Source organism: Pantherophis guttatus, chromosome 2 (genome assembly GCF_059756535.1).
Source record: "Pantherophis guttatus breed Tessera chromosome 2, ASM5975653v1, whole genome shotgun sequence".
In the NCBI taxonomy this organism is placed as follows: Eukaryota; Metazoa; Chordata; class Lepidosauria; order Squamata; family Colubridae; genus Pantherophis; species Pantherophis guttatus.
In genome coordinates, this window is record NC_142064.1 from 132,126,261 (window position 1) to 132,153,608 (window position 27,348).

Sequence of the window (27,348 nt, forward strand, 5' to 3'; positions counted from 1 at the left end):
AGCAAAGGAAAAAGGGAGTAAGCATCTTGCATAGCACATTTGGTTCCTGGAGAAAGTCTTGTTGCTATGCTGGCAAATTGTTTGCCAGAGTCCACTTAGGTTGCAAAGGAGGTCTCTTGTTTGAAGTGTGCAAAGGCCAGATCTTCTTTCCTAGCCCATTCACCATCAATTAAAGTTCCTGGGAACCAGGGTGGCCAGGGAGCGGCCTTCAGCCATGATATCCATGGGAAAGCTCTGTCCGGCTTAACTGGCTCAGGCAAGCTAACACAAGGACATGTGTTTGAGGCCAAAGAGAGAAGCAAGCAGAAGAAAGCTGACTTAAGCAACACAAACAAAGGGACATTGCAATGCTCTGCCACACAACTTCCAGAGATATGGTGGTTTTAAAAAAAATCTCCTCCTTTCCTGACTACACAAAGATGTGGTATTTTCGGCCTACCTCCAGCCTTTCTGAGGTGTTTCCACCTGACAACCTCTCTGGGAAGAACAGGACTGCCCTGTATGAACCCAACTGCAAGGTTCATGCACTATACCTTCTTTCTTTCTTTCTTTCTTTCTTTCTTTCTTTCTTTCTTTCTTTCTTTCTTTCTTTCTTTCTTTCCTTCTTTCTTTCTCTTTCCTTCTTTCTTTCTTTCTCTTTCTTTTTTCTTTCTTTCTTCCTCCTCCTCCTCCTCCTCCTCCTCTTTCTTCCTCTTCTTCCTCCCCCTCCTCCATCATCCAAACCAGGACTCAAAACTTCTTAACTGAGTTTCCCTTTGGAAGAAACCTTTCTGACTCCCATTCCCCTCCATCCTCAACAACCAAAGTGGCAAAGGAAGCAACTGAGAAAGAAGGAGAAGGGAATAACCTCTGCTGAATCCCTGGAACACGCTTTAAGAAGGACCTTAACTTAATTTCCAGTTAGACCCAAGGAGGTAAATAGAGCGGGAGGCAGAGGTTGGGTGGGAGGGGGTGGGGGGAAAGGTAGGACAGAGACCAAAAGTCTAGATCCCCACAGTCGGACAGCCTGTCAAAGCCTTCTCCTCGTGGGGGAAACAGAGCTAGAGGAAAAATCAGGGCTTCCAGCTTCCCACCACTTCGGGAGAAAAGGTGCAGCGGGTGGAAATCTTTCCATTCCCAGGGAAAACAGCTTCTACCCTACCACCCTCACCACAGCTCGACGCCCCATGTGAGAAAGCAGGGAGGATTTTGGAGGGGAAGCAGAGGCGCAAGGAAGGGAGAGAGAGAGAAAACAGCGCACTTACGGATCTCGCCAGGGATCCATTTGGGAAGATGTACCTTCCCAAACCGCAGCCCGAGACGTCGTAATCGCACTAACTGCCTTGGTCCCTCTGTCCCAGCGTTAAACAGCTCTAGCAGCTGCGATGGGAGACAGTTAAGATTATATATGATGTAAATATATTGTGGGTATGTCAGCTCCCCCAAACCATAAAACTTAGTTTAATGACATCACGTGCTCCGCGAGAGCCACTCAGGGCTTTCGCTTTGGGCAATCCACATAAATAACCTTCAAAAGTTTTAAACTGCTAAATTCAGTCAGAAGCCATTGGTATTTCTGCTAATGTTCTCAGGGAAAGTAAAAGCTTTGGCTGAAAAAAAGAAGGCCGGATTATTATTGTCCTTGTTATTCTCGCCTCTTCCCACCCACCCACCCCCAAAAGCTCACCCGCACACAGGCACAGATTTGGAACTTGGTGTCTGTCATTCTCCGCGCCCCCCCCCCCTTTTTCTTGTTTGGAGGCTTTTTAAAAGTTCCCACTGTGTTGACATGGATGACTATGAAAGGTAAGCGATGTTTCATTTCCTTCTCGGCTTTTCAAGAATTCTTTAGGAAAAAAGGGGCTGAGTGAAAAGCGGGCAGAAATTGAGAGTTAGTGGGGGGGGGGGGAAGAGGAGGTCTTGCGCAGCAAAAGTCAACGACAAGCCCAACCACCAAATATTAATCAGTCCTGAAAAATTACTTTTTAAAAAGACAGGAAAGTGGCCAAAATAGACCCACGTTGCTGGCTGGATAAACGAATAATTAATCATAAGGCAGTGTATCTCCCGGCTGGTTCGCCTTACGGTAATGGAAAAGTTGGAGCTGGTGCTGTGGGGCTTGCAAATTCTCTCTCTCCTCCTCCTCCCCCCCCCCTCAGTCTCCTTACGATAAAACAAAAGTACATCTGATTTTGTTAACCCTAACTTGTCAAGTTCAGTTATTCCTTGGCACATTTCCGACCAAATGAAAAGGAAGTGCCTTGGTTTGTGGAGCTGAGGGGAGGGAAGTCAAGACAAACCAGAATAAATGAGACAGATGTAAAACAACAAACCTTGTCTTAAGGTTAGAGAACAGTTATCCAAACATGTCTACATTTCTCCAATGCCTTAATAAACACCCCTTAGATTTACATAGCAGAGTTTATGTTTTTCAAACATCTACACTCTCTCTCCTTCCCCTCCCCCCTTGTAGGCATGTTGTTGTTGTTATTGTTGTTTTTTAAAAATACTGCTCCTGTTTGGAAATTTTATACCATTTACAAGGCCATCTAGCATCACAAAGGAAAGAAATGGGGAGAGGGGGAACCAAAAACTTTTGATCTACCGGTATGTTGGCAAAATTTGACTGTTAGTGGACAGAAAACCCAAATGAAATCAAGCTACCAATAGTGTTAAAAGCCAGAAAGGAGGAAAGAGGAAAAAAAGGTTTTCAGGTAGACAGAAAATTGCAAATAAAACAATTGCCATTGCCTTAGTCACCTTATTATTATTTTATCTTGTCAATAATAAAAAGACAATGCTAAAAATACCAATGAACTCAGAGGAAGAGAACAGACATTTTGAGGTCAGAGACAGAAAGCTATGGGTTTTAGGAGTATCTTCAAAAGCTCCCACCATCCTGGAAAGTAACTTTTGCTTCAGGGGTTCAGGAAATTGCTCCCTTGTTTGAAATGGTGTCTGAGGAAAACAGTACAAAGGTTTACTGTGCTACTGAGATCATTCCCACGAATTCCCAAGCATGCATTTCTACTGTAAATAGCCCCAAAGACATGCCAGGCATGAGCAAGCTAGTTTGGGTGGGCTTGTGTGTGGTTTGAGAGAGAATTGGACAATTGCATTCCCCAGACTCACATTGATACATGCAATTCAATAAAACACATATATGGATCTACGTAGATACGCATGAAACATCTATGCACCGAGTTCTGCCAACCACACTTCCGGAGGCCTGCATCTATCCCAGTCAAATCAAATTTCCACCTAACTGGGTCCAGTAATACCACCAATAGGCAAACCAAATAAACAAATCAAAAAATATAGATGCATGTGAACATATAATATATATGCAAGAATATGCAAGTTTTGTATTGCATATTCCGGATACCTTTTGTCTTAAACACATAGAAATGACCTCTTTGTTCTTTACCTTTTAGCCCATGTTCCTTGAGAGTAAAGTAAAAACCTGTCATTCTTATTTTGACTCCTTTTAATAATCACACACACTCAGAAAGTTCAGATATTGTCACCAATAGCCCAGTTTTTTACTGCACAGGTTTCACCCTAACTCCATGGGAAGTTAACTATGGGGCAGGAGGGAAAGAGGGAACTTTCCTTCCAGCTGAGTTGGAGGTGGGGTGAGGAAGTATTATGGTCAAATTCTTTAGAAATGTTATCTTGTTTGGACTGTTGTTATAAGGTGCAATGGAAAAGAAAACTCTTGAGAAACGATCCAGACAAGTTTTGAAGACACCAAACTAGGCTGTGTAAATAGGAAAAGTTAAAACTATCCAAGAAAAAAAACCCACTTTCCCTTCAATGAGGAAATGGAGGGAATAGATCATCTGCATTTGACTTTATCTTACCTCAAATTATTCTGCTGCGATAATAATAATAATAATAATAATAATAATAATAATAATAATAATAATAATAATAATGATAATAATGCATTTTTTAAATCTTCAGTTGACTGAGTTTCATGTTTAGTGAATAAAGTAAATAATAATAATACTTTCAAGGGCTAGAAGTAGATAAGAGCCCATTTTGAAGTAATATTAATTGGATCTTTAAACTGATTTTTATTACATTTCCATTTTTGCTCATTGGACAGAGATTTAAAGTTCCACTGATCTGAGCAGGCCTTTAAATCTAAAACTCAGGGACCCAATTAACTGAAAATGGAGTGTCCTGAATTATCCTAGATTTCAATGAAAGCAATAGAAACTCAACCCTTTCACAGAAAATAGTTTGGTGTGCTAAAATGAACGCACCCTGCCTCACATTTGATGTACTTTATTGCCACAACAAAAACACTTTTTTTTTAAAAAAAAAAAATCAAATCAAATGAAGGAACTAAGAAAATATTAGACCTGGTGTTGGGCAGTGCTCAAGAAAAAAAAATGTTCCTTCATCTCCACCCACTCCAAACTTGGCCTTTAATCGTTGGAAGCATTCTTTACAGTTTATTTTGGTGAATATACGTATCTATGAATATTCATCTGTTCATTCATTCCCTTCATTCATTCCACGGGCTTTCACATATGATATTACAATCAATAAATATACTGTAGGTATTACAACAACAGGGAGAAGGAAGGGGGAAGAGACTAAAATTTAAATGGACTATATGTAAACAAAGTGTAATTTGAATAAGGATTGTATATATATGTACATACTACATTAATTACACAACAAATAAATACACTGGAATATTTAAGCCAAGTGAATTCACACTCTTTTCCCACCAACCCCCTCATTCCATTCCTCCACAGTGCTTTACTATTTTGCACAAGTATCTCCCAGGAGAGATGCGGAAATAGTGTTGCTCTTAGTCCGTTTCATTTTCTTTCATAGGCCAATAATACAAAAATAAGTAAATGGGGAGGGAATAAGATAATTACAGAAAACATTCCCAGCACTGAACAAACATATCCTGGAGCAAACAGATTTCCCAGGATTTTGTTGTTGTTTTTTTCCCCTTCCCTCCGGTTAAGAGCATCTAGGAAACGACTTCACCAGGCAATTTTTTTTTTTTATTCCACGCGCGCGAGACGTCAATATTGTCTCGAGACCACTAGCTCGCGCTTGCCCGATCCTAGGAGGCAAGTTTACTCGGGAGGCGGCGCCCCTCGGGCCGGCCGGCGGTAGGATTGGAGCCGCGAAGAAGTGCTCTCGTATCGCGTGGTCGCTTCGGGGGCGCAAAATCCGACTTGGACGCAAAGTATTAGTAGGCATTTTCAACAGACCTGAACTTTCCAAGACTTGCAATGGATAGAAGCCGAGGGCCGTAGTAGGACTTTCGGGAAATTGGAGAAGGGAAAAAAAAAGAGGGAGAGAGAAAAAGTAGCGACGGTCGCACTCACCCCTCTTAATGCATAACTCGAGCTTCCCTTTTATTTTATTTTATTTTATTTTTCCTAAAGGGTGTCCTTGCTTAGGTTTAGCCCTAGGGGAAAGTCGCCCCTAGTAGACTCGGAGGGCGAACTTCGAGACGGAGCAAGGCATTTCCTTCCCAGATCATCGGGACCCAGGTTAGGGCCCGGTGGCAACTCCAGAAGGTTTTTTTTCACCCTGAATTCTTGTTGGAAGCTAAAGACCCGGTCTGTTTGCATACTAATCAGAGGACGCCTTTGTCTGCCAGATTTGCAAGGGTATGTAGTCTGTCCCAGGCTGCTACCCTCCCTCCGCCCTTCCTTTTTTCCCACCTCCCAAAGAAAAAAAAGTTTTCTCAAGGTACAACGAGACGTGCTCTCATCCAGACGTGCTGACTATCCCGCCCCACCCCGCCCCGACCTTCTACCTAGACAGACTCCTTGCTTTTCAGTTTGGAATCTTTCTTCCATTTCATCCTCCGATTTTGAAACCAGATTTTGATCTGCCTCTCATTCAAACACAGGTTGTTGGCGATCTCTATGCGCCTCCGACGGGTGAGATAGCGGTTAAAGTGGAATTCTTTTTCTAGCTCCAGAGTCTGATAGCGAGTGTAGCTGGTCCTAGAACGTTTGCCATCTGCTTCTGGAAAAGAACAAGACACCGGATAAGGACGAGGGGGAGGGAAAGAATCACGTTATAAAGCAGGGCAGCAATGCCAAGGAAGGGAGAGACCAAATGTGCTAAAGAAAGCAAGAGGAAGGGGGACGGGGGGGTGTGAATGGGTGGGAAGGAGGTTTGGTTGACTCCCCCCCCCCCCACATAACATTTATTATATTTCTGGTAAATCGAGGATCCCGATTGTCTATACTTTTATCAAAGCTTTGGATTCCGTCTCAAGCAAGTCAGGCGGGGGGGGGGGGGAGGCGGCGCTCACCATTTCAAAACCCGAGAAAGTGGAGCTAAAGTGTGGAAATTAAATTCAGGCATGTTCTTTCCTTCGAAAGAAGAGAAAGTCGTGGCTTATGGGACGTTGAAAAGGTTCTTGCGGGGGTGGGGGATGGGGAAGACCCACTCTAAATAACCATAAGCTCATTTTCTTCCCCAGAAAGAGTGCGCTCGAAATTCAAGTTATTTCTTCCCCTTAAAATCTTTCTTCCTCCTTACTTCCTTTTCGACCACCCCCCCCCATGGAATATTGCCTTTATACCCGTTTTGTTTCTATGATCCAATTATGCCGTCATAAATTTGGGCGTATATAGCCTCTAAGCCTTTTAGTGGACAGTTTTACGAGCAATTGATGCCTTAGTCGTAAAATTTACGACCCCGGTTTTTTTTCCCCCTTGTTATTTGCCCCGTATGGCCTATAAAACCAAGGCAAACCCTGTGAAACAAAATCGAGAAGCGAAAGTTTACCGTGGCTCATGTGTAGTTTGGTCATCCACGGATAGATTTGTGGTGGCTGCTGCGGCGACTGCTGAACAGGCTGGCCGCTGGGCTGGGCTGCTTGCACCGGTTCACTCTTGATTTCCCCACTGGTTTTAGATCTATCTTCCAACGGCGTGGGGTTGTTGGTGCCACCAGCCTTCTGACTGTAAATTCCTGGGTTTAGAGAAGCTTGGTCATCTCTGCCTAAAGTGTGCCCTGAAGATCCCATGACAGTACAGGAAGGCCGGTCAGGGTTAGATCTGGGGGTTGAAGACACGTCCACACCGTTCAGAGAGTTGGAAGCCCCAGATGAAGGGAATGTAATGCTCAGATCCAGCCCAGTGTAGCAGCACCTGGAGGGCTGAACCTCAGGCAGTGATCCATAATTCCCATAACTTTGCATGGAATACGCAGGAACATTTTGATTTTGCTTATAGAAGGAATTGGCTACGTAGGAACTCATGTCAGGAATTATATTTCCCCCCCACCCAGCTTCTCTCTCTCTCTCTCTCTCTCTCTTTCCCTCTCTCTCTCTCTCTCTCTCTCTCTCTCTCTCTCTCTCTCTCTCTCTCTCTCTCTCTCTCTCTCTCTCTTACACCCCTTTGATTAGACTTGATTTGTGGCCCTTTTGAAGTTCAGGGTTTTTTGTTCTCCAAAGTGCAGAATTTATAGGTGGGGATTCTTCTTTTCTTTATTCTATGTGCGCTGCCCAAATATGGGATGTTTAAAGAGAATCACGTGACAGTGTTGGCCAGTCATAAATTTGGCTTGATGACCCCAGGAGGTTATTGATGGAAGCCCGTGCAACGTATGTGATATGTTGGCATAACGAAGCCCTGGGAAGAAGGGGAAGGGAAAAAAAAAAAAGGCCCCACACTCAAAACACCGAGACAATGAGTCTAGAGCGTCACCTGGTGCTAAGTTCGGGGTATGACGACTGATTCGAATTCTACCCCTTGTTCGAACGTTTGAGGCTTTGGGGTGTGAAACAACACAAATCCTCTAAAGCCTTCCAGGTGATCGAAGGCAAGCCAGAGTTTTCCACCCCGACGAAGCCTGGGGAAAGTTTGCCTTTGAGTGGGGTGGACTTTATAAAACACGACCTTACGAGATTCCTACGCCTGTTTCCTTGGGTGTGCCAACCAGACTTCTCTGGTGGGTGTCGGGCTGTGTTGCCCCGCTGTGTGTGCCCACCAACAGAATATCCCGGTGTGCAGGATTGGGGCTGCTTGCCTGTTTGCCTCAGTGCCTGGCACCTGAGCGCACAGGGCAGGGTCCGCGTTCTCCAGGATTCTGGGTGTATCCAAGAATCCCTAACATCAGATAAGTGGCAGGCAAGAAACATGCATCTTCCTGATGCTTCCCCCCCCCCCCCAGTCCCACATATAGATCCGGGCATCCAACTATGGACACGGATGCCTCTCTCTCTCCAAAGTCTTAAGAACCTGCTCTTCGGCCCGGGGAGGGTGGGGTGGGGGGGGTGCCAAACAGCAGCCCTCTTGGAACTGTTAAACCTATTGCGCTAAATTCGTCCCTTCTTTTCCTTTTCTTTTTTTCTTTTTCTTTTTTTTTTTAAAATCTGCCTCTGAAGATTTCACTCAGAGTATCTTTCCGAGTGGAAAGGACTTTGTGCGGGTCTGCAGTCAAGCTTCCTTTGAGGTGGCTAAATCCTCCTGTTTGGGATAAACGGATGGATGGTTCGCTTTGTTTTTTGTTTTTTTTTTTCCTCCTTCTTCCTTTCTTTGCAGGGAAACCGGCATAGGAGAATTGTGTGTGTGTGTGTGTGTCCTATAGGTAAAAGGGATGTGCCATCCTTTCCCTCCTCACTAAACTGACACGCTTGCTAGCTAACTCGGCGGATGGCTCTGAGAGGAGTTCTCTTGAAAAATAAAGTCCGCTTTTCCTGGATACTCAGGGAAGATGTTGGGGTGCCCTTTCTCCTTTACTAGACGTCGCCTTACAATTTACTTGGTTTGTTTAGGGTGGAGTTACAAAGAATTCATTTGCCCTCCTCCTGAAGTGGCTTCTGTGTTCTTCCCACCATGACGAGGGGGGGGGGGGGAAGCATCCATTTTATCTTTTTTTTTTTTAATCGTCCTTATGGGGTCATCTTTCACTCCTGAATAAATTAGCTTATTTAATTGTTTGTTTGTTTGTTGTTCGCATTAAGGAACAATCGGTAAAGAAACCCTGGAAAGTTTTGGCTCAGGTTTCCCGAAATGTTGTTGAGTCTATTCCTCGCCTCCCCAGGTCATGTGCGAGACTGGCTTTTTAAAACAAAAAACCGAGCTATTCTCAGCTCTGGGAGTTTTTGAAGGTCCTTGTTATGATTTCGAGAAAGGGATGACTCCAGCCTCCCTTGGGTTCAGACAAACGGAGGTGGGCGAAATCAATTTAATGGTGGGGTGTCAGGAGTGGTTGTGGTCTCCCCCCCCCCTTTTTTTTTTCTTCTTCTTTTTTTAAACTGGGACCGGGTGATTGAATTGAACACGCAAAAGCGTAGCTAAGGCTATCCAGACATCCAGAGGCCAGAACTTCCCACATCCCAGACATTTGTATTTGGGACAAGGATGCCTCTGACCTAAACCCCAGCCACTGTGGGGCCCTCCGCCCCAAAGCAAGGGCTGTGTGGTGCATCAGAGATTTTATCCATTGCGCTTTCTGAACTTTTCTTCCCCTCTCCCCTCCTCAATAATTCCTGCCCACCTGTTCTCAACCTCGAAATAAATTTAGAAAAGGAGTCAGCGAGATTCCTTTGTTCCTTGGCCTTTCTCTTTGATAAGGAAATCGGTGCTTTTGTGCTTAAACTGGCCTTGAGAAAACACACCTATTTTTAATAAGTTGGACTTGTGGGCCTAGGAATTTGCCGATCTGGAATCAAAGTTTCTTATGCCTACCTGTGTCTGTGCTCGAACATATCTATGGCTATGCAAGAGGGAAGAGAGAGAGAGAGAGGTGCTAAAGTCATCCTCAGCCTACTTAATAGGAAATAAATTATTTCCGCCTATCATCTGCCTTGCTGCGGAAATTAAACAGGGTTCGATCGCGCTATGGAACACGGGCGAGTCGATTTTGTAAAATGTTTCGGCGCGAAATTGTCCCCCATGAAACGTCGAAAAAATATATATATTCCAGTAATTTTTAAAAATAATATCCAGTTTTTATTAAATACTCAACCATAGTCCTTTGGACATGACTTTTTTTTTTATACATGATGCTAGGAAGCTTAACACAAGGTTTGCTTTTCTCCTACTCGCTATAGAATGCCATTCACTTTACCGTTTGACCATTACAGTGCTAAACATAAATATAAATACAAGAGACCACAAATACAGCTAAAAATATTCACACAGGAACCGTCACAGTTTGTCGGATGCATCATGACTTCAGGTAGTGTTTTCAATACAATGAGTTTACTCTGGAAAGAAAGCGCTATATTTAGGCGGACGTAGACTTCGAGATGGATATATGGAGGGAAGTTATTTTCATAGGGCTAGGTGAGTCGGTGAACTGTGTTATGTGTTTTCTTTTTTCTTTTTCCCAACCCAGCTTCTTTTCCACGAATCCACATCGCCACCAGCAGCAGTTCCTTCCTTCTTCTTCTTTTTTTTTTAAATTTTATTTTATTAGGAAAGTGAAACTGCCCGTAGTTCTTTTGGACCTGCATGGTCGAACCCAGCACTACCCGAAGGCAGCCCCCTAACACAGAACTCTTCTCCTGTGGCAAGCGAGATTCTGTCTAGGGAGGGCGAAGAAGGAATGGCAGGGGGAGTTTCTCTTACTCGTATCTGTGTCTCTCTCTCTCTCTGTATGTGATTATGTGTGTGTGTTTGTGTGTATGTATGTACTTTAGGAAAAAAAACCCGGGTCACTGGGCAAGGAGGCCAGGAACAAGGGAGACAGGAGCCTCTAAAAGGAGATTTGGGAATCAGGGGTCTGGAACCTGAGCGCTGGAAACTGGAAGATGGAGGAAGGGGATTTCTATCTCCCCCACGCACCCACCCCTTTTTAATTTAACCCAATGTAGCGTTTGTGCCTGCAGTAATGAGAAGGGAAAGAAAAGCAGGAGGGAGTCGGGTGGCGGGAGGAAAAGAAGGGAACCTTCTCTGTGATATGCTCGTGGGTGAAACCGGAGGGGAGGGGAAGAAAATTTTCTTGGCCGAGCCGTCCCCGTTCATTCCTTCGCTTTTTCCTCCTGTGTCTCTTCTTCTCTTTTCTCTTCCTTTGCGCCCAAGCTCTCGGCGGCTTCTCCAGCCCCACCTCCTCCGGGGAGAGTGGAAGTCAGATTGCTCTCTTTTTTCCATTTCATCCTCCGGTTTTGGAACCAGATCTTGATCTGGCGTTCCGTGAGGCACAGCGCGTTGGCGATCTCAATCCGCCGCCGCCGCGTCAAGTAGCGGTTAAAATGGAACTCCTTCTCCAGTTCCAGCGTCTGGTAGCGCGAGTAGATCTGACGCCCCCTCCTCCGATCTGCTCCGTAGCCGACTCCTAGGGATTCGGAAACCAAACAAACTAAGAACGATTAGCTACGGCTTCGGCCAACAACAGGTCTTATTAAGTCCATAGAAAATAAATAAAACACAAGTAACATATTTTTTTTATAAGAAAAAAAAAAACCAACTGAAGTCATCTAACAACCCCACCCTCGAAGCCCCCCGTCTTCATCGTATCCCCACCCATTTCCAATTTAATTCTGCTCCTTAGGCTGGCTATTCATTAAAATCTTTCAGCACACATGGAGGGGAGACCGAACAAGAAGAGGGGAAAGCCTCTAATTGAAAGCATGCTCCGTTCTTATTTGCAAAGATTCCGAATGTTTTGTTTTAATTATTTCGGCAATCTTAAAAAGGAAAAAAAAAATCTAATTAGATCTTCACTCCAATGCTGCTTTAATTACTAGGAATAGACTCTCCTTCCATAACGTTCTGAAGTCAAACTACTTCATAAAACCCCATCTCTCAACCTATTATTGGACAAGACATTTTGCATCTCCCCCCTCCCCCAAAATGCCCTTTCTCACCTATCAGGGAAACTTCTTTAAAAAAAAAAAGTGCCCCGGTTCTATTTCCTACACCTAATCCCCCACCCCCAAATCTCCACTATTGGGTGGGTGAGAGGGTGGGGATGGAATCAGAGCTGATTGCACTTTATTATGGATATTTTACACTCCCAAAGTCTTTTAATTAGAAAGAGCATAACAAGCCATATTTGCTTGCAACAACTTAACAAATAAAAGGCCTGTAGCGGCAACTGTGAGGAAGCTATATGATTGTTTTTATGGGGCCATAAAAAGTAGCTGAGCCTGTTCTGCTGGGGAGACGGCCATAAAGATGGTTCAGTTTATTTAATTTATCTCTGCAAGCTGTAAAACTTACCACTGTGGGAGTTCATGCGCTGCATCCACGGGTATATTTGAATGCTAGCTTTCTGTTCCTGGGACGTGCTCCTGTTTTGGTCACTTGTAAAATCCTGTGCAATAGAAGTTTGTGTATTGTGTCCCATAGAATTTTGCCTGCAGCTAGAGAGCATGTCCTTTTCTTGATAAAACGCATTCGATCCGTAATCATATGGTCCCCGACTGGAGCTAAACACAACATTATCTTGCGGTGAATAAAAAGGAGATGAATAGATCCTGTTTTGAGCGACCGCTGCTCCATAAGTTGAAAAATGCCTTACAGGGTCATAGGCAGTGGAATTGAGCGGCACGCTGGGCAGGACCTCTTGACCACTGGTGAGGTGGCAAGAGAGCGACGGGTTTGTGAAATAGGAATTCATATCTTCCCCCCTGTACCTGGCTTGTATGATTTCTTTAATATTTATTTCTGTCTCCAGTTTGTAGTCTGAACTAGATTGTTATAGGGACGGCTCCACTCCAGGACAGACAAAATGACAAAGTCAGCTGACCCGCGGTGAGCCAATAGAAAACTGGATGTCAAGACACGGAAAAATGGCTTTTGCTTGTGTTGATTCCCCAGTTGAAACTAAGTATGCATTGAAAGTAAGTCTCGAAATTCTAAATATAAAGACGGTTTAGAAGAAGAGGGGGGAAAAGAGTAAGTATGATTGGGGGGGGGGAAGAGAGGGAAGGTGGGAGAGGACTGAAGAAGGAGGGGCAAAAAAGGATAAAGGGGGGGAAAAGGAAAGAAAATCATAGTGCAGAGAAAGCGTTGTCTTAAAAATATTAAGGAAAGGAAAGGAAAGGAAAGGAGAAAGGAAAGGAAAGGAAAGGAAAGGAAAGGAAAGAAGGAAAGGAACCCTAGAGAACAGAAATCAGGATATTTATTCTTTTGAATAAATACCTTGCTTAATACCTCTAACAACCAAACAGCACAGAAATTATAGCCATAAATCTGAAGTATGCATAAAATATTAAACCATAAATTCTCTTTCCCGCCACTAATTTACTGTCAGTCAATAAACGTGGAATTAAATGCTAGTGTTTTCCAAAAAAACAATCTTTGAAAAGACAGGCAGGGAAAGAAGTGACAGTTGGATGGAGACCATATCTTCTTGGAGAGCATTCCTGGATTTTGGAATGGGAAGAACTTTGCAAGCTCCTTCTTTCATTCCTTCTGGCCCCAAAATTCCGAGCTGGCTTTATTAATCTTTTCATTTAACATAATTTAACCCAGTATTGCTTTGCTTCAACAAAAAAAACAAAAAAAAAGGAAGAGGAAGAATTTGTCATTGTTAGGGTCCTGTTTACCTTTGTAGCACCCCCAGTCTTTCATTACCTTCCCTTTCTCTAGGGAGCGGTGTGGGTTGGAAGGAGCACCTCGTGTTTACATTTGCAAAAATAAAGGGCGGGGGAGGGGGCAGAATTTATGGCTTTAGATATCTGTGGCTGATTAGAAAACTTCCCCTTGAAATATTTAGTTAGATTAGAGAGTGGACTGTATTCTACTCCTCTGGTGGATTTGCCCCGACACACTAATTGAAATGAAGACAGCTAATCTCATTTTAATTTCAATCCAGGGCCATAAATTGCCCCTTAAATGTAAAATATACCTGCTGATGTGTAAACGAAGCAAGGCTCCGTCCTCCTGCTATTGGTTTGCTCTTTCAAAATTCAATTAGGGCTAGGAAACCTGGGCTTGATTTCCGTGGCTTTTGTTTAGCTGCATTAAAGGGAGAATCATAATAATATATGGAAGGGTCCATAAAAGGAAACCAGACCCACCTCCGATTGAATATCTTTATGTTTGCTTTCCTCCCCCCCTCCCCCAGCAAGCCAGTATTTTGAACATCCCTTGTTGGGATGAAGTAACTCTCCTTGGTGGGCTGAGAAAGAAGCAAATCCCTCCTCCTGTGAGCACCCCTCGGCTCCAACAGGAACCCGGATGCCAACGGATGCCAAAAGCGTTTATGGTCTTTTTCCTCTGTTCAACAAAGCAAAGTAATCAGAGGCAGTAGTAAAGCCATAAACCGGTCCACAACAGACAAAAAAAAAGAAGAAGAAGAAGAAGAAGAAGGCAGAAGAAGTATTCATCGTGTCCAGCATTTAGGCGTTTCTGAAGGGCTAGCAATTTTTTAAAAAATAATAATACACTTCTTATATAAAGCCGTGGAAAGCTTTAAAAAAAAAAATAGGGATTGGTTTAATGGGCAGGAAGCCTAAAGGTGCCCAATACATTTTCCCCCCACTTTTCCCACCTTGCAATAGTGCCCCCCCCAAACTTTACATTATAGACTAGGATGTATTCTTTTTTTAAAAAAAGCGGGGTGAGGGGAGGGGAGGCAGGAAGGAAGGAAGAAGGGCCAAGATGACCCTCTTCCTAGACCCACCCACCTCCTAGGAGGTGTGCATTGCAAAGCATTTTATACGGGCACGCATGGAGGAGGATGGGTAAACCCATAATCTGAAGGGATTTAGTGAAATTGATTTCAATCCAGGATTATTTGAAAAGCTCCAAGATGGCCTGTAAACTAAATCAGTGTTCTAGGCACCCAACTCCCTGAATTGGCAGAAGTAACTCCCTTCCCACTTCCTCTTTAATAAGAGTTCTCCTGTGAAGACTCTTCAGTGAGTGAATTTATATTTATATTTAGAATGGTGGTCCTTTAAAAGAAAATGCTCTAGTATAAATCAGGAATCCGTTAAAAGTCACAAAGCCTCCATAACTCTCCGTCCTCCCTTTATTTTTATTTTTTTTCCTGGTAAGCAAGCGCTACTTTTTTTTTTAAAGGGCTTTAAAAAAAAAAAAAAAACCAACGTTGTAATACTCCTAATCTTGGTTGAAAGAGCTGAGATTATGTGATGTAAAAAGGTTTATGGTTGGAGGAAGGAAGGGAGTGTATAGTGGGCTATATAGGTCCTAAAGAGCTGTTTTAGAAAGACCTGGGAAAGGATAAAGGGATTTGTGTTTATTACTTTTCTAAACAGAAGAGAAAACCTCAAAGTTTGGTTGTGTTATGAGGATGAGAAAACAGCTGGCACAAAGAAATTTGTCACAAAACCCTTCCTTAACATTTGGTTGGACGGCTTAGGAAATGCTAAAATGCACACATGTACACAGTACAGAGCACGCGCAAACACACACACACAAAAGTTCAAGATTCCAAAAACTCACATTTTGTCAGCCACGTATTTTAGTGCAAGTTAGAACTTTACTGGCCAGAAATTTTACATGGGGGTCTTGGTCTCCGTGTGTCTCTGTCTGTAGGCGTCTAGAATGCATTTAAATCAAAGGCGGTAGCCCTTCCTTTCCACCTTTCCTGCAAACCTATATAGCAAAATGCGTAGGTCTCTTTCTATGCAGTTTAGTCTGCAAGCAATTGTACCATCTCATCAGCAGAAGCAAGAACAGATGTTTTATTAAAACTGCTACACAGCAGTGAAAATATGCCCAAGTCCTGGAATAGTTCTTGAATAGCAGTTGGGTCTCTCCCCTCCCCACCCCCTGGAGCTAAAGTGCCCAAAGAAAGCTGTAATAACATCTCTGACTCATAAGCTATTTTTCCCTTTTCCCCCCCTCGCCCCTCCTCCCCCAGATTTTATCTCTATCTTGATGCTAAAGGAGAAAAATATGCCTCATTATGATTCTCTCCCAGCAATAATTGGCGAATTGATGAACTGATTTAGAGGAAAGCTTCAGAAATGCACACTCCACACATGTTTTCTAGCCAGAATAATGTCTGAAAGGAAACAAGTGTTACTCCATTTTCGTTCTTTCTTTTGCTCTTGCCAGGCTCTGATTTTGTGATGTGATCTTGAATGGAAATCCAGACACCGTTTGTTTACTTGACTGTTTGTGGAGCACGGAGGGGAGAGGAAGGGATGAATTTTGTGGGATGTCCATGACTGGACGATCAGCTGTGACTGTGCACGCAAGGGCAGACGGGGAGGGGGGAAAAGATCCACAAATTCTCACCTAAGCTGTGATCTGGATGTAGAAAATGGATTATTCCTAAATGCAGTTTTTTTGCCTGGTTCGATTTAAATATGTATATATTAATGGTTGCCTTAAATCAAATGCTTTGGTTTACGGTTCATATATAGGATTAGGTTGAACTCTTGCGTAGGAAACGTGTATTATTATCCCTTGATAGATGGATTAGAATCCTTCACTCCTCCCCTAAACACACACCACGCGTACACTGATGAAGCACAGATACACACACACACAGCGTGTGAGTCTTCACTCTTGTCTATTTATAGAGATCAGTGTGGCTAGTTATGTACCCACTAGATTCCTTTTATAGGTGGATGAGACAAATTAGTGCGGTAACCAGATCCGGCATTATATAACTAATGTGATTTCACCGGTGCTGTAAAACCCTGTCCACATCCACGCATGTTTTACACGTCATTTCATAAGTCACACGTAGCCATGTAGGGAGGGGAAAAAAACCAAAACCCTGAAACCCTAAAAGAAGATATTATGTATGCATCTCTTGGAAACAGGAAATCGATAGATAATCAGAATACCACATAAGCATATAGCATGAGGTCATCCTTTATGTGGAAGGAACATGGGTCTTAAGGTGCTCTGTGTGAAATGCTCATGGCAGCGTAAGCCGTGGGGTGTGTTGTTGTTGTTGTTTTTTTCATTCGAGCTGATCTCACCTTAGATATGTTATCTCGGCCATTTTGGACTTGACATTTATTACAGGCAAGTCTTCTTGCTTTGTAATTATTTATTTAGAGAGATTGCCCTGAAGTTTCAGTGCCCCTACCAAATAAACGTCTTAATCAAATCTTGACTCTTCCCATAAATGACAGAATAACAACAGCAACAACAATAATGACTCGATCGGTGGATAAAAATGCCAAATTCAGGCTAAACCGGCAGACTAGGTAACCAACCATAATAAAAATACAAATAATAAACCAGCAAACAACCAACATCCCTCTATCGCAGGTCCTTGGGAAGAACTAGGGTTAGGTGGATAAAAATGCCAAATCCACCCTAAACATCTGTCTGGCTGTGTCACAAACCATAATCATATTTGGAAGCTAACCCAAAATACAAGACACATAAATATCACCAACCAATTATGCCTGAGGAAGACATTTGTCTTGTTTCAAAGTGTTCACTGCATAACAGTTAATTCCATCTTGATTATTTAAAATACATAGACTTAATACATTTTGTTTAGTTTGATCCCCCCTTCTGATGTCTGCCCTTACCAAGCTGAAATGTTTATTTCAATGTCCCCGGAAAAACCAACCTGGAACAATAGCGTTAAATGCCATCAAAATAATTATTGTTGGTAAATATGTCTAGACCAGCGAGAATTGCAAAGCAGGCCTTTCCTTTCTCTTTCTGCCTTATTTTATTTTTCTTGCTCGCTCTCCCCAGACCACTTGCCTGTTCACTCCGTTAATCACAGAAATCCCATTTCTACATTTCACAATTCAATTGTGAAATTTGACAATTTGATTTGTCACAATTCAAATGTGAGTAAAAACAAAACAAAACAACAAAACAAAACAACTTTAAAAAAAAAAAGCAGAATATAAACACCTTATATTTAAACCAAGTCCTGCTTTCATTTATAATTGTGTGGTCCTACAAAACTAATGAAAAGACACACTGTAACTTCTGTTCTTAGACAATCGGATCTGCAGCTCTTCCCACTATAGTACAGGATACATTCACACATGCACCAGTATTAGGTGAATACTAGTATATGTATATATTTATACATGCACAAACAAACATACATAGTCAGTCACATACTGGGAAGATAACCAAGAGATTTAAAAAGGAAGTTATTCCCAGAGGTGGCGGGTAGTGGAGGGTGGAAGCCCGGTAATGTGTGGGAGAGGCAAAATCTAAATATTGCTTGCATTATGGAGGATGGGAGATCTGGGGATAAGCAAAACTCTGCAATGATCAAAAGCAACACTAATTGGACTGTGAAGGAAAGTGAGAGAGACAGAATACATTGCTTCTAAACAGATTGGAAATAAATGCATCACCCTTTCTTTATCAGACTTCAAGTTCTTTTCTGTTTTTCTTAAGTATTTCTGCAGATTTCCTACACATCAACCAATGTTTAAACCCATTGATGGCATGGTTTTATCCACTGGTCTGTTTTTCTTTTCTTTTTTTCAGATCTTCTTGCTTCCCAAAATTTGAAATCTCTCAGGTTCACAAAGGAAGTTCGCCTTGAACCATATCAAATAACAACACAACTTCACTATCTCCAACATTTACCTCCCCATCCCACCACCATTAGCTGTCTTGAATTAAATCTTAATTAATGAAAGGCATGTCCTCTATAAGCAACTCAAACCAGAGATTTCTCTTGTTTACTGAAAGTATGTTACTGTCAATATGTTTGTTATAATAATTTAATATCATTTTGAAATAATATGAAATATATGTGCTGATAGTGGGGAGGAAAGAGAAATGAACTTTTTTAAAAAGTTGAATTATTTAGTTGAGTTCTTCCACATAACATCCACAGCAGTCCCAATAACATTGCACATTTCACTAAGAGATGTTCAGGTTAGAAAACTTTATGGCTGACTCTGATTACATTTTATTGCATGGAAATGTTCCCTCCAATGCTTCCCCTCCTTCTTTTTGACATTTAAGGGAGCAGAGGCCATGACGTCACACTGTGCTGTCAAGGACAATAGTTACTGTCTTAAAATTATAAGGCATGATATTATAAAGTCACATAAAATATGGTTGTAAGCAACTACTTGTGCCTGTGAACAAATTAAACAAAGAAGAATAGGAGTTTAATACGTTCAGGAATAATAATTCAGCAATGAGAAACGGTTGCCATTATCTATGAGCTCTTATTTTATTTTATTGTTTGCACATGGCGGAAGGGGTGAGGGAAAATTAATCTCCAGATGCTACAAAAAAGGAAAGGAGGCGGGAAAAGGCAAGGAAAGAAGGCAGAAAGAGAAAGGAAGGGAGGAAGGGAGGAGGGAGGAAGGGAGGGAGGGAGGAAGAAAGAAGGGAGCGAGGGAGGGAGGAAAACAGAAAGAAAGAAGAAAGAAAGAAGAAAGAAAAGAGAACGAGGAATGAGGAAGGAAGGAAGGAAGGAAGGAAGGAAGGAAGGAAGGAAGGAAGGAAGGAAGGAAGGAAGGGCAAAAGCATCCAAACCACAGTATTAGTTACTGCAATGTGTGGTTTTAAAAAAGATAATCATTTAAATAGAATTAAATTACTCTATTTAGAAAACTCTTTTTCTGCACTTTTAAGAAACTAGAGTAGTTGGTTTATGTTGCCTTTCAAGGGAACGCAGTCTGGTATTTTAGGACTGCTTGCATGCTCTTTCTTTCTTTCTTTCTTTCTTTCTTTCTTTCTTTCTTTCTTTCTTTCTTTTGCCAGGAAAGTGATAGGGGCTGGGACCAAAAAAAAAAAAAGAGAGAGAGAGAGAGAGAGGGAGAGAGAGAGAGAGAGAGAGAGAGAGGGAGAGAGAGAGAGAGAGAGAGAGGCGTCTCGCAGCTGACGGGCCTTATCTATTTTTATGAATGCCATGATCGGGCAGTGACTTAAAACGCCGAGTTCTAGAGCGAGAGGGGAGTGTGTGCGGCCGCCCGGCGGAAAATTTCAACAGCAACCGAACAAGGAACTTGCAGTGAAAAGACATCCCATCTCAAACAGCCGACTTCCAAAAGCTTTGGCAATTCTTAGTTGCAACTATTCATCCAAGTCCTTACTAGGAGGCTGCTGAAAATTTAGCAATAGGGTCTGCTCCCCCCACCCCCGCTTGAAAGGCTTTCACGAAATCGGCCTTTAGGGCTGGCCGATCCTTCTTCCTTCCATCAAGCCGTTCAAACTCTCTTCATTTCTGAAAAAAAGATTATTTGGGTTTCGTCCTCCCCCATCTCGGTTTATCTTCCGGGAAGAACGGGGATTAGGGGGCGAGAGTGGGGGAGACGGATCAGAAGAGAGAGAAGAGAGTCTGGATTGGAAAAATGTTGGCTTGTCAGCTTTCAGTCACTTGGTGGCAGTATACAAAACAAGTAAACAAAAATAGTAGTTATATAAAAGAACCAAGAAGGGGAAAAAAAGCAGAATTTACTACCAGGATTAAATAACACTTAGCATAAAATTGTATCCATTTATCGGAATGCAGGTTTGTGCACACTCACGTTGTCTCTCTCATACACACAACCTCCACGATTATTTCAATCAAGGACAATATCTAAATAATGCCCAAATAACCCTGGTACCCTCTAGACTGACCCAGTAGGGAACCCGGTGGCCAACGCTGAATTATTCTTAAATGGAAAGTCGAGAAGCAACCTTTGAACTGGACTTACACAGTTGAAAACCAGGGAAACCTGCTTCCCTACCTTGAGGAAAGCAGCAGAAGCAGCCTCGGGTTTCTCATATTAGAATTGCATATATTAAAAGCAGAAACGTTGTCCAAGGGAATGGACTACTATATAATCTACCCAGAAAATTATGCCCCTGGAAAGCTGAGCAATGCAGCCAAGAGACAAAAGGAGGGGAGCAGAAATCTCATGGAGATCAACAGAAGGAATCCATTAGATCTACTACGAAGTAAATTGCACCCCATTGTTGTGGAGTAGTGAGTTCCTCCCTTATATGCTTAAAAGATGGTGAATTTGCAGGAAGGGAGGGAGGAAGGGAGGGAGGGAGGGAGGGAGGAAGGAAGGAAGGAAGGAAGGAAGGAAGGAAGGAAGGAGAAAGAAAGAAAGAAAGAAAGAAAGAAAGAAAGAAAGAAAGAAAGAAAGAAAGAAAGAAAGAAAGACAAACTAGAGGGAAAGTCAGTAACTTGTCCCATGGCTCCTCTATTTGGTATATTTTAATCTCTTTCTGTCCATTGAACCGCCAGATTTCCCCTCTCTGGGACAGAACCAGAACATCGGAGAAAGAAAAGGAATAATCCCATCTGAGGACATGAACTTCCACGTCAAGAAGATGTTGAGAAGATGTTTCCCAGCATCAGCAACGAACAGCCCTCCATTCCCAGTCAGCCAAATAATGAAGGAGAAAGAACTGTAAAATCCATATCAGATTGAAACTCTAATTTAACTCTGCAAGACTGTTCCAAGTAAGACACTGAAGGATGGAGGTGCTGCTAAAATGACTAGACATATACAAGCTCTGATCTCTCCTATATACATGCGGAGGCATTTTGTCTCCTCTCTATATGTAATATGCAGCATATATCACACAGACGCATGAACATATCCATTGAACAATTATTAGAACCGTAGATGCCTTCTACATATACATACACACATACAGATATACATAGAGCTCCATATTTCCTTCTCCGATTAATCTTTTCTTTTACCCAGCTTTCGTTTTGGCCTCTGTTGCTACATTTTGCTTAAAGCGCCTTTGGGAATGACGTTTTGCTTAGGTTTCTTAATTTGATTCCTCTCTAAAACCTCTGGGCTCATCTTGAAACATTTAGCAAACATTTCAACCCTCATTGAGTTTAAAAAGGAAGAGAAAACAGCTTTCCGAAAGACACTTGCATTGAAATGAATGGAGGTTAATAAATAATGCTGTATCGCAGAAGAAAAACAGCCCAAATATTTATATGCCCAGAGCCCAAAATACACAGAACCAATTCCAACACACATTTAAAAAAAGAAAGAAAGAATGCAAATCCCGATAGCCATAGACAAGGATACACACTGCCAAAGGCACCCACACTAAAACCCCGATGTTGTGTGGCACACACAAAGAAAAGCGAAAACTGTCTTCTTTTTTGCTTTTTCTCCTGGCTCTTCCCTTGATGCGCTTTAGAAGAAAAAAAAAAAAGAGAGAGAGAGAGAGAGGCCTTATAATTTTGGATATAACCAAGCCTGCTTTTCAGCCTTGCACGTCTTTCTTCTGATTGTTGTTATTTTAGAGGCCCTGGATTTAATGACATTATCTGAGTCCCAAAACCCCAACTGCTCATGTGCAGAGCTCTAGGCTCTCATGCTCTCTCTCTCTCTCTCTCTCTCTCTCTATCTATCTATGGAATGGAATGTAAATCGGTATATGACACCCACTTCAAAGTGGATTATGACTCTTGTTATTGCAATTGTCATTTTACAAAGCTTTGCGGTTCATCCTCTCTCTCTCTCTCTCTTTCTCTCAGCCAGCATTCCAACTCCCAATCAGACCCTTTCTTCCCTTTCTCTGTTTCTGAGGTGCAAAAGAGTTACACAGCATAATTTGAAAATTATTGTTACGGCTATTGGCTATAGGCTGTAGCAATATTTTCCCCGGGGTTTGCTTTTCCAATTGTTACAAAATATGTGAGGTTTTTACTTGTGATGGTCTAACCGTGAAGTCTTTTGCATTATTTTAATGACAGTTGTTATTGTTGTTGTTGTTAGCCTGAACCAATCCACTTAGAACAGAGGTTTCATACTGAGGATTTTGAACCATAATCTAGTGTGGATTGGTAGATTAACTTTATTACCCTGACAAACTCATGATACTGTTTGTGGCGATTAAAAGCCATTGAAAATTAGGTCAGGAGTCAACGGCACTTTCCTACTATTGGGTTTGGCGATATCCAATTTCTGGCGTTGCCAGAACTCTATTCATCCTTTTCACTGACCCTACATGTCAATAAGGGTTGAGCTTCCTTTCACTCCATCCCTTGTCTATCTCAATGATATGGATAAAAGAAGCCATTCATTTCCTTCCCTTAACGTCTGTAAAATGCTGGAGAAATAAATCAGCTGCTTTTTAAATATATATATATATATATATATATATATATATATATATATATATATATATATATATATATATATATATATATATATATATATATATATAAATCATCCCTTTTTATATCTACAAAAATCTCCTAAATTTATGAACAACGGCGATAGGTCAATCTAAAGAACGAATCGATACATTAAAACGTGTTTTTGTCCTTTGCACAGCCTGTGGCAGAGAGGAAGGTCTGTCGGTCCCAGAAAAAAGACACAACAAACGACAGGGGCGTAACGAAGAAATATGAAAGAGGGGCATTGATCCCAACCAATGGACCTCCACGTGAGAAAACAGTGTTCCTGGGAAACAGGAAGAGAAGGGAAGCGGCAGGGTAGACAACTCAACGGTCCTTTACGCCTTGTACGCCGATCGTTTAAAAGAGCTTTGATTCCAATCCCTTTAATACAACTCCCGGAGCACTAACCCCGGATTTTCTCACGCGCCTGGAGAGGAAGGGCGGCTCGCAGACGTTAACCCTGGCAAGGAAAGCCCCCCGATTTATTTTATTTTATTTTATTTTATTATTATTTTTTTCAACATTCCCCCAACGACGCGCGCTCACCAAACGACCAAGGCACACTCCGCCTGGCTCAAGCTTTGGCAAGAACGAAGGGGGCCTCTTCCGCTCCAAGCAGGCTCCCTTACTCTAGAGGAGACGCGCTGCCCGCACCGCCGAGCCAAGGGGGGATTCCCTGGCAGCCTCTCGCCACTCCACGCCACGCCCCAGCCAGGAAAACCGAGGCTTCTCTGCCTCTGGGGAGCCGGGGCTCAGGGCCACCACCTCTCTTGCACAGACAGACGGACGGACATTCCTCCTCCTCCTCCTCCTCCCTCCTCCTCCCTCCTCCTCCTCCTCCTCCTCCAAGAGGCCCCTCGACTCACCGTTGCTGGCTTTTCCTCCTTGGGACCTAGAAGCGGATATGGGTGACGCTGGTCGTGGCCGTGGTGGGGATCCGCTGGCTTCGATTGTTGTTTTCTCTACGGATAAGATGGTTGGCAAATACCGGACGCCTTGGGATCCGATTAGTTCTTAATGCCAACCCACGGGGTGGGGGTGGGGGAGGAAGAGGCACTTGGCGTTTGCCAACTTGATCGACTTCTGTGCCGGGCGCGGCGCGATCCAGTCGGAGCCCCTTGTCTCCTGGGGAAACCCCCCCACCCCACTCTCTCCCCGGGCGCGCAAAGCCTCGCGCAGGCTGCTCGGAGGCAGCATCCACGGGGTGGAGGGGTGGGGTGGGGGGAATACGACGACGACAGGCAGGCCTTTATAAACCCGGGTTGCAGAACAGGCTAAATATTTCATTAAAGAGTCAGACTGGAGGCCCTAAAGATCCCCCCCAGACGAACAGGAGGGTGCCATTCCCACAAGGCCTGCATTTCCACCTATTGTATTCATAAGGACAAGGGGGAGCTCTTGGTAATAAAACTCTAGGAAGGGGACCTTAGTCATTGTTTCCCCTCCCCCACCCTTTTCTATCTTAGGTCGTCGCCGTTATCTTATCCTGTGATTCGGTTCTCTCTGTTATATATAGATATAGATATAGATATATGGGCCGTTTGGACCACATCACATCACATCATGTCAAATCAAATCAAATGTTTTATTACTGTCATAGATCAGCATAAGGAGGATGGGGTACAGTCAATTAAAAAGCACAGAAGTTACATCGGAGTCTTACAAATATTTTAAAAAAAACACCATAACATAAATATATATATGTATATATTTTAAAATAGAGCATCTATCTCTTTGTGCCTGTGTGTGTGTGTGTGTGTGTGTGTATTTTAAAAGAATCTGAAAGGAGGGGTAGCAGCATTAAAGGGGTGTAGGGGGGAACATAGCCAGCCAAGCAAAGGAAAAATGGGGGTGATAATATTTTTCAACAGCTTTAGTCCAGACAGTGCAGGGTTTTTGATAGAGAAATATATTGAAAAAGTGTAAAAAAAACAAACAAACAACAACCAAACATCTCACAATTCTTTGCTGAAGTGCCAAATCAGAATTAGAAAGCCAAGAAACCAAGTTAAGATTCCTAAAGAGAGCTGCTTTCAAAGGATGGCAAACAATTCAGACATGACAACTCGGAACAATATTGGGAGCAATCAAAACAGATTATTATCTTATTATCACAGATACATTTCATAAACCATAAATCAAGTAAGCAAATCATCATAGCAGGCGATTTATTAAAGCCCAAGGAAGCACAATGTACATTGTTACACCGAACAGCATTTTTCACACAAAGAGGGCGATGGGCGGGGGAGAGAGGGACGAGGGAGGTGGGGGCGGGGGGAGCGAGTCGAAGGTAGGCAGGTGAAGTGAGGCGGACCTAGTAAGAGAGGCGCACTCTAAAAATGTGGGAGGACCAACTTCTAAAAATAAATCCTTTCAAAAAAAAAAAAAAAAAAAAACCAACGCTTCGACCAAAGCCACCATAAACCAGATGTCGGTAAGGTGAACCGGGGAGGGGGGGGCGAGGGGGTAGGAGGAGAAACCAACTGCAAGCCGAAGGAGAAGCTCCCGGTGCCAAACAAATAGAAGCCACCGGTAATTGCTAATTAAAAATGGCATTCGTGTTTGCATCCTCGTTGTACGCCGGGGGGGGGCTTTGGGGGTCTTTACGGTTGGCAGGACTAAGGAGGTGCACTGCGCATGTGCCTAAAAGCACACACACACACACACACACACACACACACACACACACACACACGCCTTCAGTCGCCCTTATTGAAAGTTGCTCCTGGGTAGCCCTCCCTCCCTCCGGCATTTTTGAAGGAAAAAAAGAAAAAAAAAACACCCAACACTCTTTCTTTCTTTCTTTCTTTCTTTCTTTCTTTCTTTCTTTCTTTCTTTCTTTCTTTCTTTCTTTCTTTCTTTCTTTCTTTCTTTCTTTCTTTTTTACCATTCATTGGCTTCGGTGCCCGTCCGGAGCTTAAGCTCTATCAGGGCTTCTCCTTGACTTTAACCAATGGGCTGCACTGTCACAGACCTTTCCTCGCCTCCGCCCCCCGCCCAGCCGCCCCCGCCCGGCGCGCTTCCTCCCTTCCTTCCATCCTCCACACACTCCCTCCCTCCCTCCCTCCCCAAGTAAACACTGAAGCCAAGCGCGTAAGGAAGGCCGACTGCAACCGGCTTCCTCCGTCTCCAGCAAACCAGACCGCAGTGACATCACCACCCGCAACCCCGCTTTCCCCCCGCCCCCGAATTAACCACATTTGCGCCGCCGACCTTGCCCGATCATATTCTGTCATAACCAGGCAACACCCCTTCTTTTCGTCTATTTCGCGAAAACGAGGCATCGTTATCTTTACCACCCATCTCCATGGATCATTAGTTACACATTTTTTTAGCCAATAAGGGAACACTTACCAGATTCTCCCTTTCTTTCTTTTTTTCTCTCTCTCATTCTCTCTCTCTTTCCCCCTCACTCTCTCTTTTTCTTTTCTGCCTCTTTTGCCTGTCTCGGCTGAGGCTGAATTCAGCTCCGCAGAAATATGTATATATTATATATATATTTAAAAAAAAAAAAAAAAAAAAAAAGAGGGGAGGAAAAAAAAAAAAAAGAGGCAACAACCAAAACGAAGAAAAAAGAAAAAGCAAGAAAGCAAAACCCACGCGTAAAAATAATCCTTTTCTTTTTGAACATGGCATGGGGGCAACAGAAGACGGCGGGACTGGCATCTTTCTCCTCTCCCTCCCCCCCCCTTTTTTTTTTTTTTAAAAGGTATTTACAACTCCTTGTTCCCCCTCGTTATTGCATCCTCCGGAGGAAATGTCTTGCGTTTTGCCCCTAGGGGTGGGGAGTGGGAGGAGGAGGAGGAGGAGGCAGCAGCCAGCCGCTGCAGTAAACTTATTATTCCTAAAATGCCCAGAATAATCAACAATTTCAGCCCTAAGGAAAAGCAAAAAAGAAAAAAAAAAGCCACAACAAAACACCAGAAGAGAACAGAGACAATATGAGATTTCCTCCCAATCTTTCCATCCACCCCAACGGAAAAAAAAAGAAAAGAAGAAGAGCTTAATAATAAAGGGAAAAAAAATACAGATACCATCGTACCCCCGTTTCACTGGCACTGCTTGGACTGTTAAAGGAAGGACTACTGCGAAAGAGTCATAAGAGAAACCACAATAAAAAGTTCACGTTCATGGATGGAGTCCACATGACTTCCTGTGGCCAATCCAACTTGTGATTCAGTCGTAAACTTTTATTGCTCAGCTGTAAATTTTCTGCAAACAACCAAGAATGCGTTGCATTTTTTTTTTGTGACGAGTGCAAATGCTCTTCTCTGTCGCCATGTTAATAGAAGTCTCCTTTCTATGCACCTACATGTGTGTGTCGACGTTCATGCGTTATATAGACACACACACGCACTCACACGCATTTGGCTTGAGTCGTTT

General features: G+C 43.0%; 3 protein-coding genes and 1 long non-coding RNA gene across 12 annotated transcripts in view; 1 reads left to right on the forward strand and 3 right to left on the reverse strand.

The window, feature by feature from the left end:
- The window catches only part of HOXC5 (homeobox C5), a 73,508-nt gene extending 66,010 nt beyond the window's left edge, over nt 1–7,498 (reverse strand). Inside the window, exons 1-2 of the mRNA XM_034419109.3 lie at nt 6,766–7,498; nt 5,780–5,994 (exon numbers count right to left, since the gene is read on the reverse strand). Coding sequence (XP_034275000.1) covers nt 5,780–5,994; nt 6,766–7,240 — 690 coding nt within the window. The 5' untranslated portion in view covers nt 7,241–7,498. The remainder of the gene's footprint in view (nt 1–5,779; nt 5,995–6,765) is intronic.
- The window catches only part of LOC132711019 (homeobox protein Hox-D3-like), a 170,958-nt gene extending 144,295 nt beyond the window's left edge, over nt 1–26,663 (reverse strand). For 2 of the 5 annotated variants that reach the window (XR_015732410.1, XR_015732407.1), the window contains exon 1: nt 26,320–26,663. The gene's annotated coding sequence lies outside the window, so the exon portion shown is untranslated. Of the gene's footprint in view, nt 1–23,831; nt 25,982–26,319 lie in introns of those variants that run through there. The other 3 variants (XR_015732412.1, XR_015732406.1, XR_015732409.1) reach the window with 3 other exon arrangements.
- LOC117666458 (uncharacterized) lies at nt 972–24,683 on the forward strand. 2 transcript variants are annotated; one of them, XR_015732413.1, is made up of 3 exons: nt 1,226–1,785; nt 21,052–21,270; nt 23,120–24,683. It is a non-coding gene; the product is annotated as an uncharacterized LOC117666458 (long non-coding RNA). The 2 variants fall into 2 exon arrangements; XR_004591797.3 differs by lacking the exon at nt 23,120–24,683 and having other exon boundaries at nt 972–1,785; nt 21,052–22,921.
- Nucleotides 9,916–27,343, reverse strand: HOXC6 (homeobox C6). 4 transcript variants are annotated; one of them, XM_087886765.1, is made up of 3 exons: nt 27,008–27,343; nt 12,153–12,361; nt 9,916–11,265 (listed from the first exon to the last, which is right to left on the reverse strand). In XM_087886765.1, exons 2-3 carry the CDS (start codon nt 12,304–12,306, stop codon nt 10,952–10,954), a joined length of 468 nt encoding a protein of 155 aa, XP_087742891.1. In that variant the 5' UTR covers nt 12,307–12,361; nt 27,008–27,343; the 3' UTR covers nt 9,916–10,951. The 4 variants fall into 4 exon arrangements, with proteins under 4 accessions (XP_087742891.1, XP_087742890.1, XP_034274996.1 ...); XM_087886764.1 differs by having other exon boundaries at nt 27,000–27,343; XM_034419105.3 differs by lacking the exon at nt 27,008–27,343 and having other exon boundaries at nt 9,916–11,289; nt 12,153–19,565.
- Nucleotides 27,344–27,348: the final 5 nt, after the last annotated feature.

Bases quoted from the DNA above. Each gene is read 5' to 3' on its own strand.
- HOXC6 (XM_034419105.3), bottom strand. From the start codon at position 12,552: ATGAATTCCTATTTCACAAACCCGTCGCTCTCTTGCCACCTCACCAGT. The intron at 11,290-12,152 runs GTAAGTTTTACA...AATCGTTCTTAG, and splicing joins GCGCATGAACTCCCACAGTG to TTTGTTTGGTTTCCGAATCC.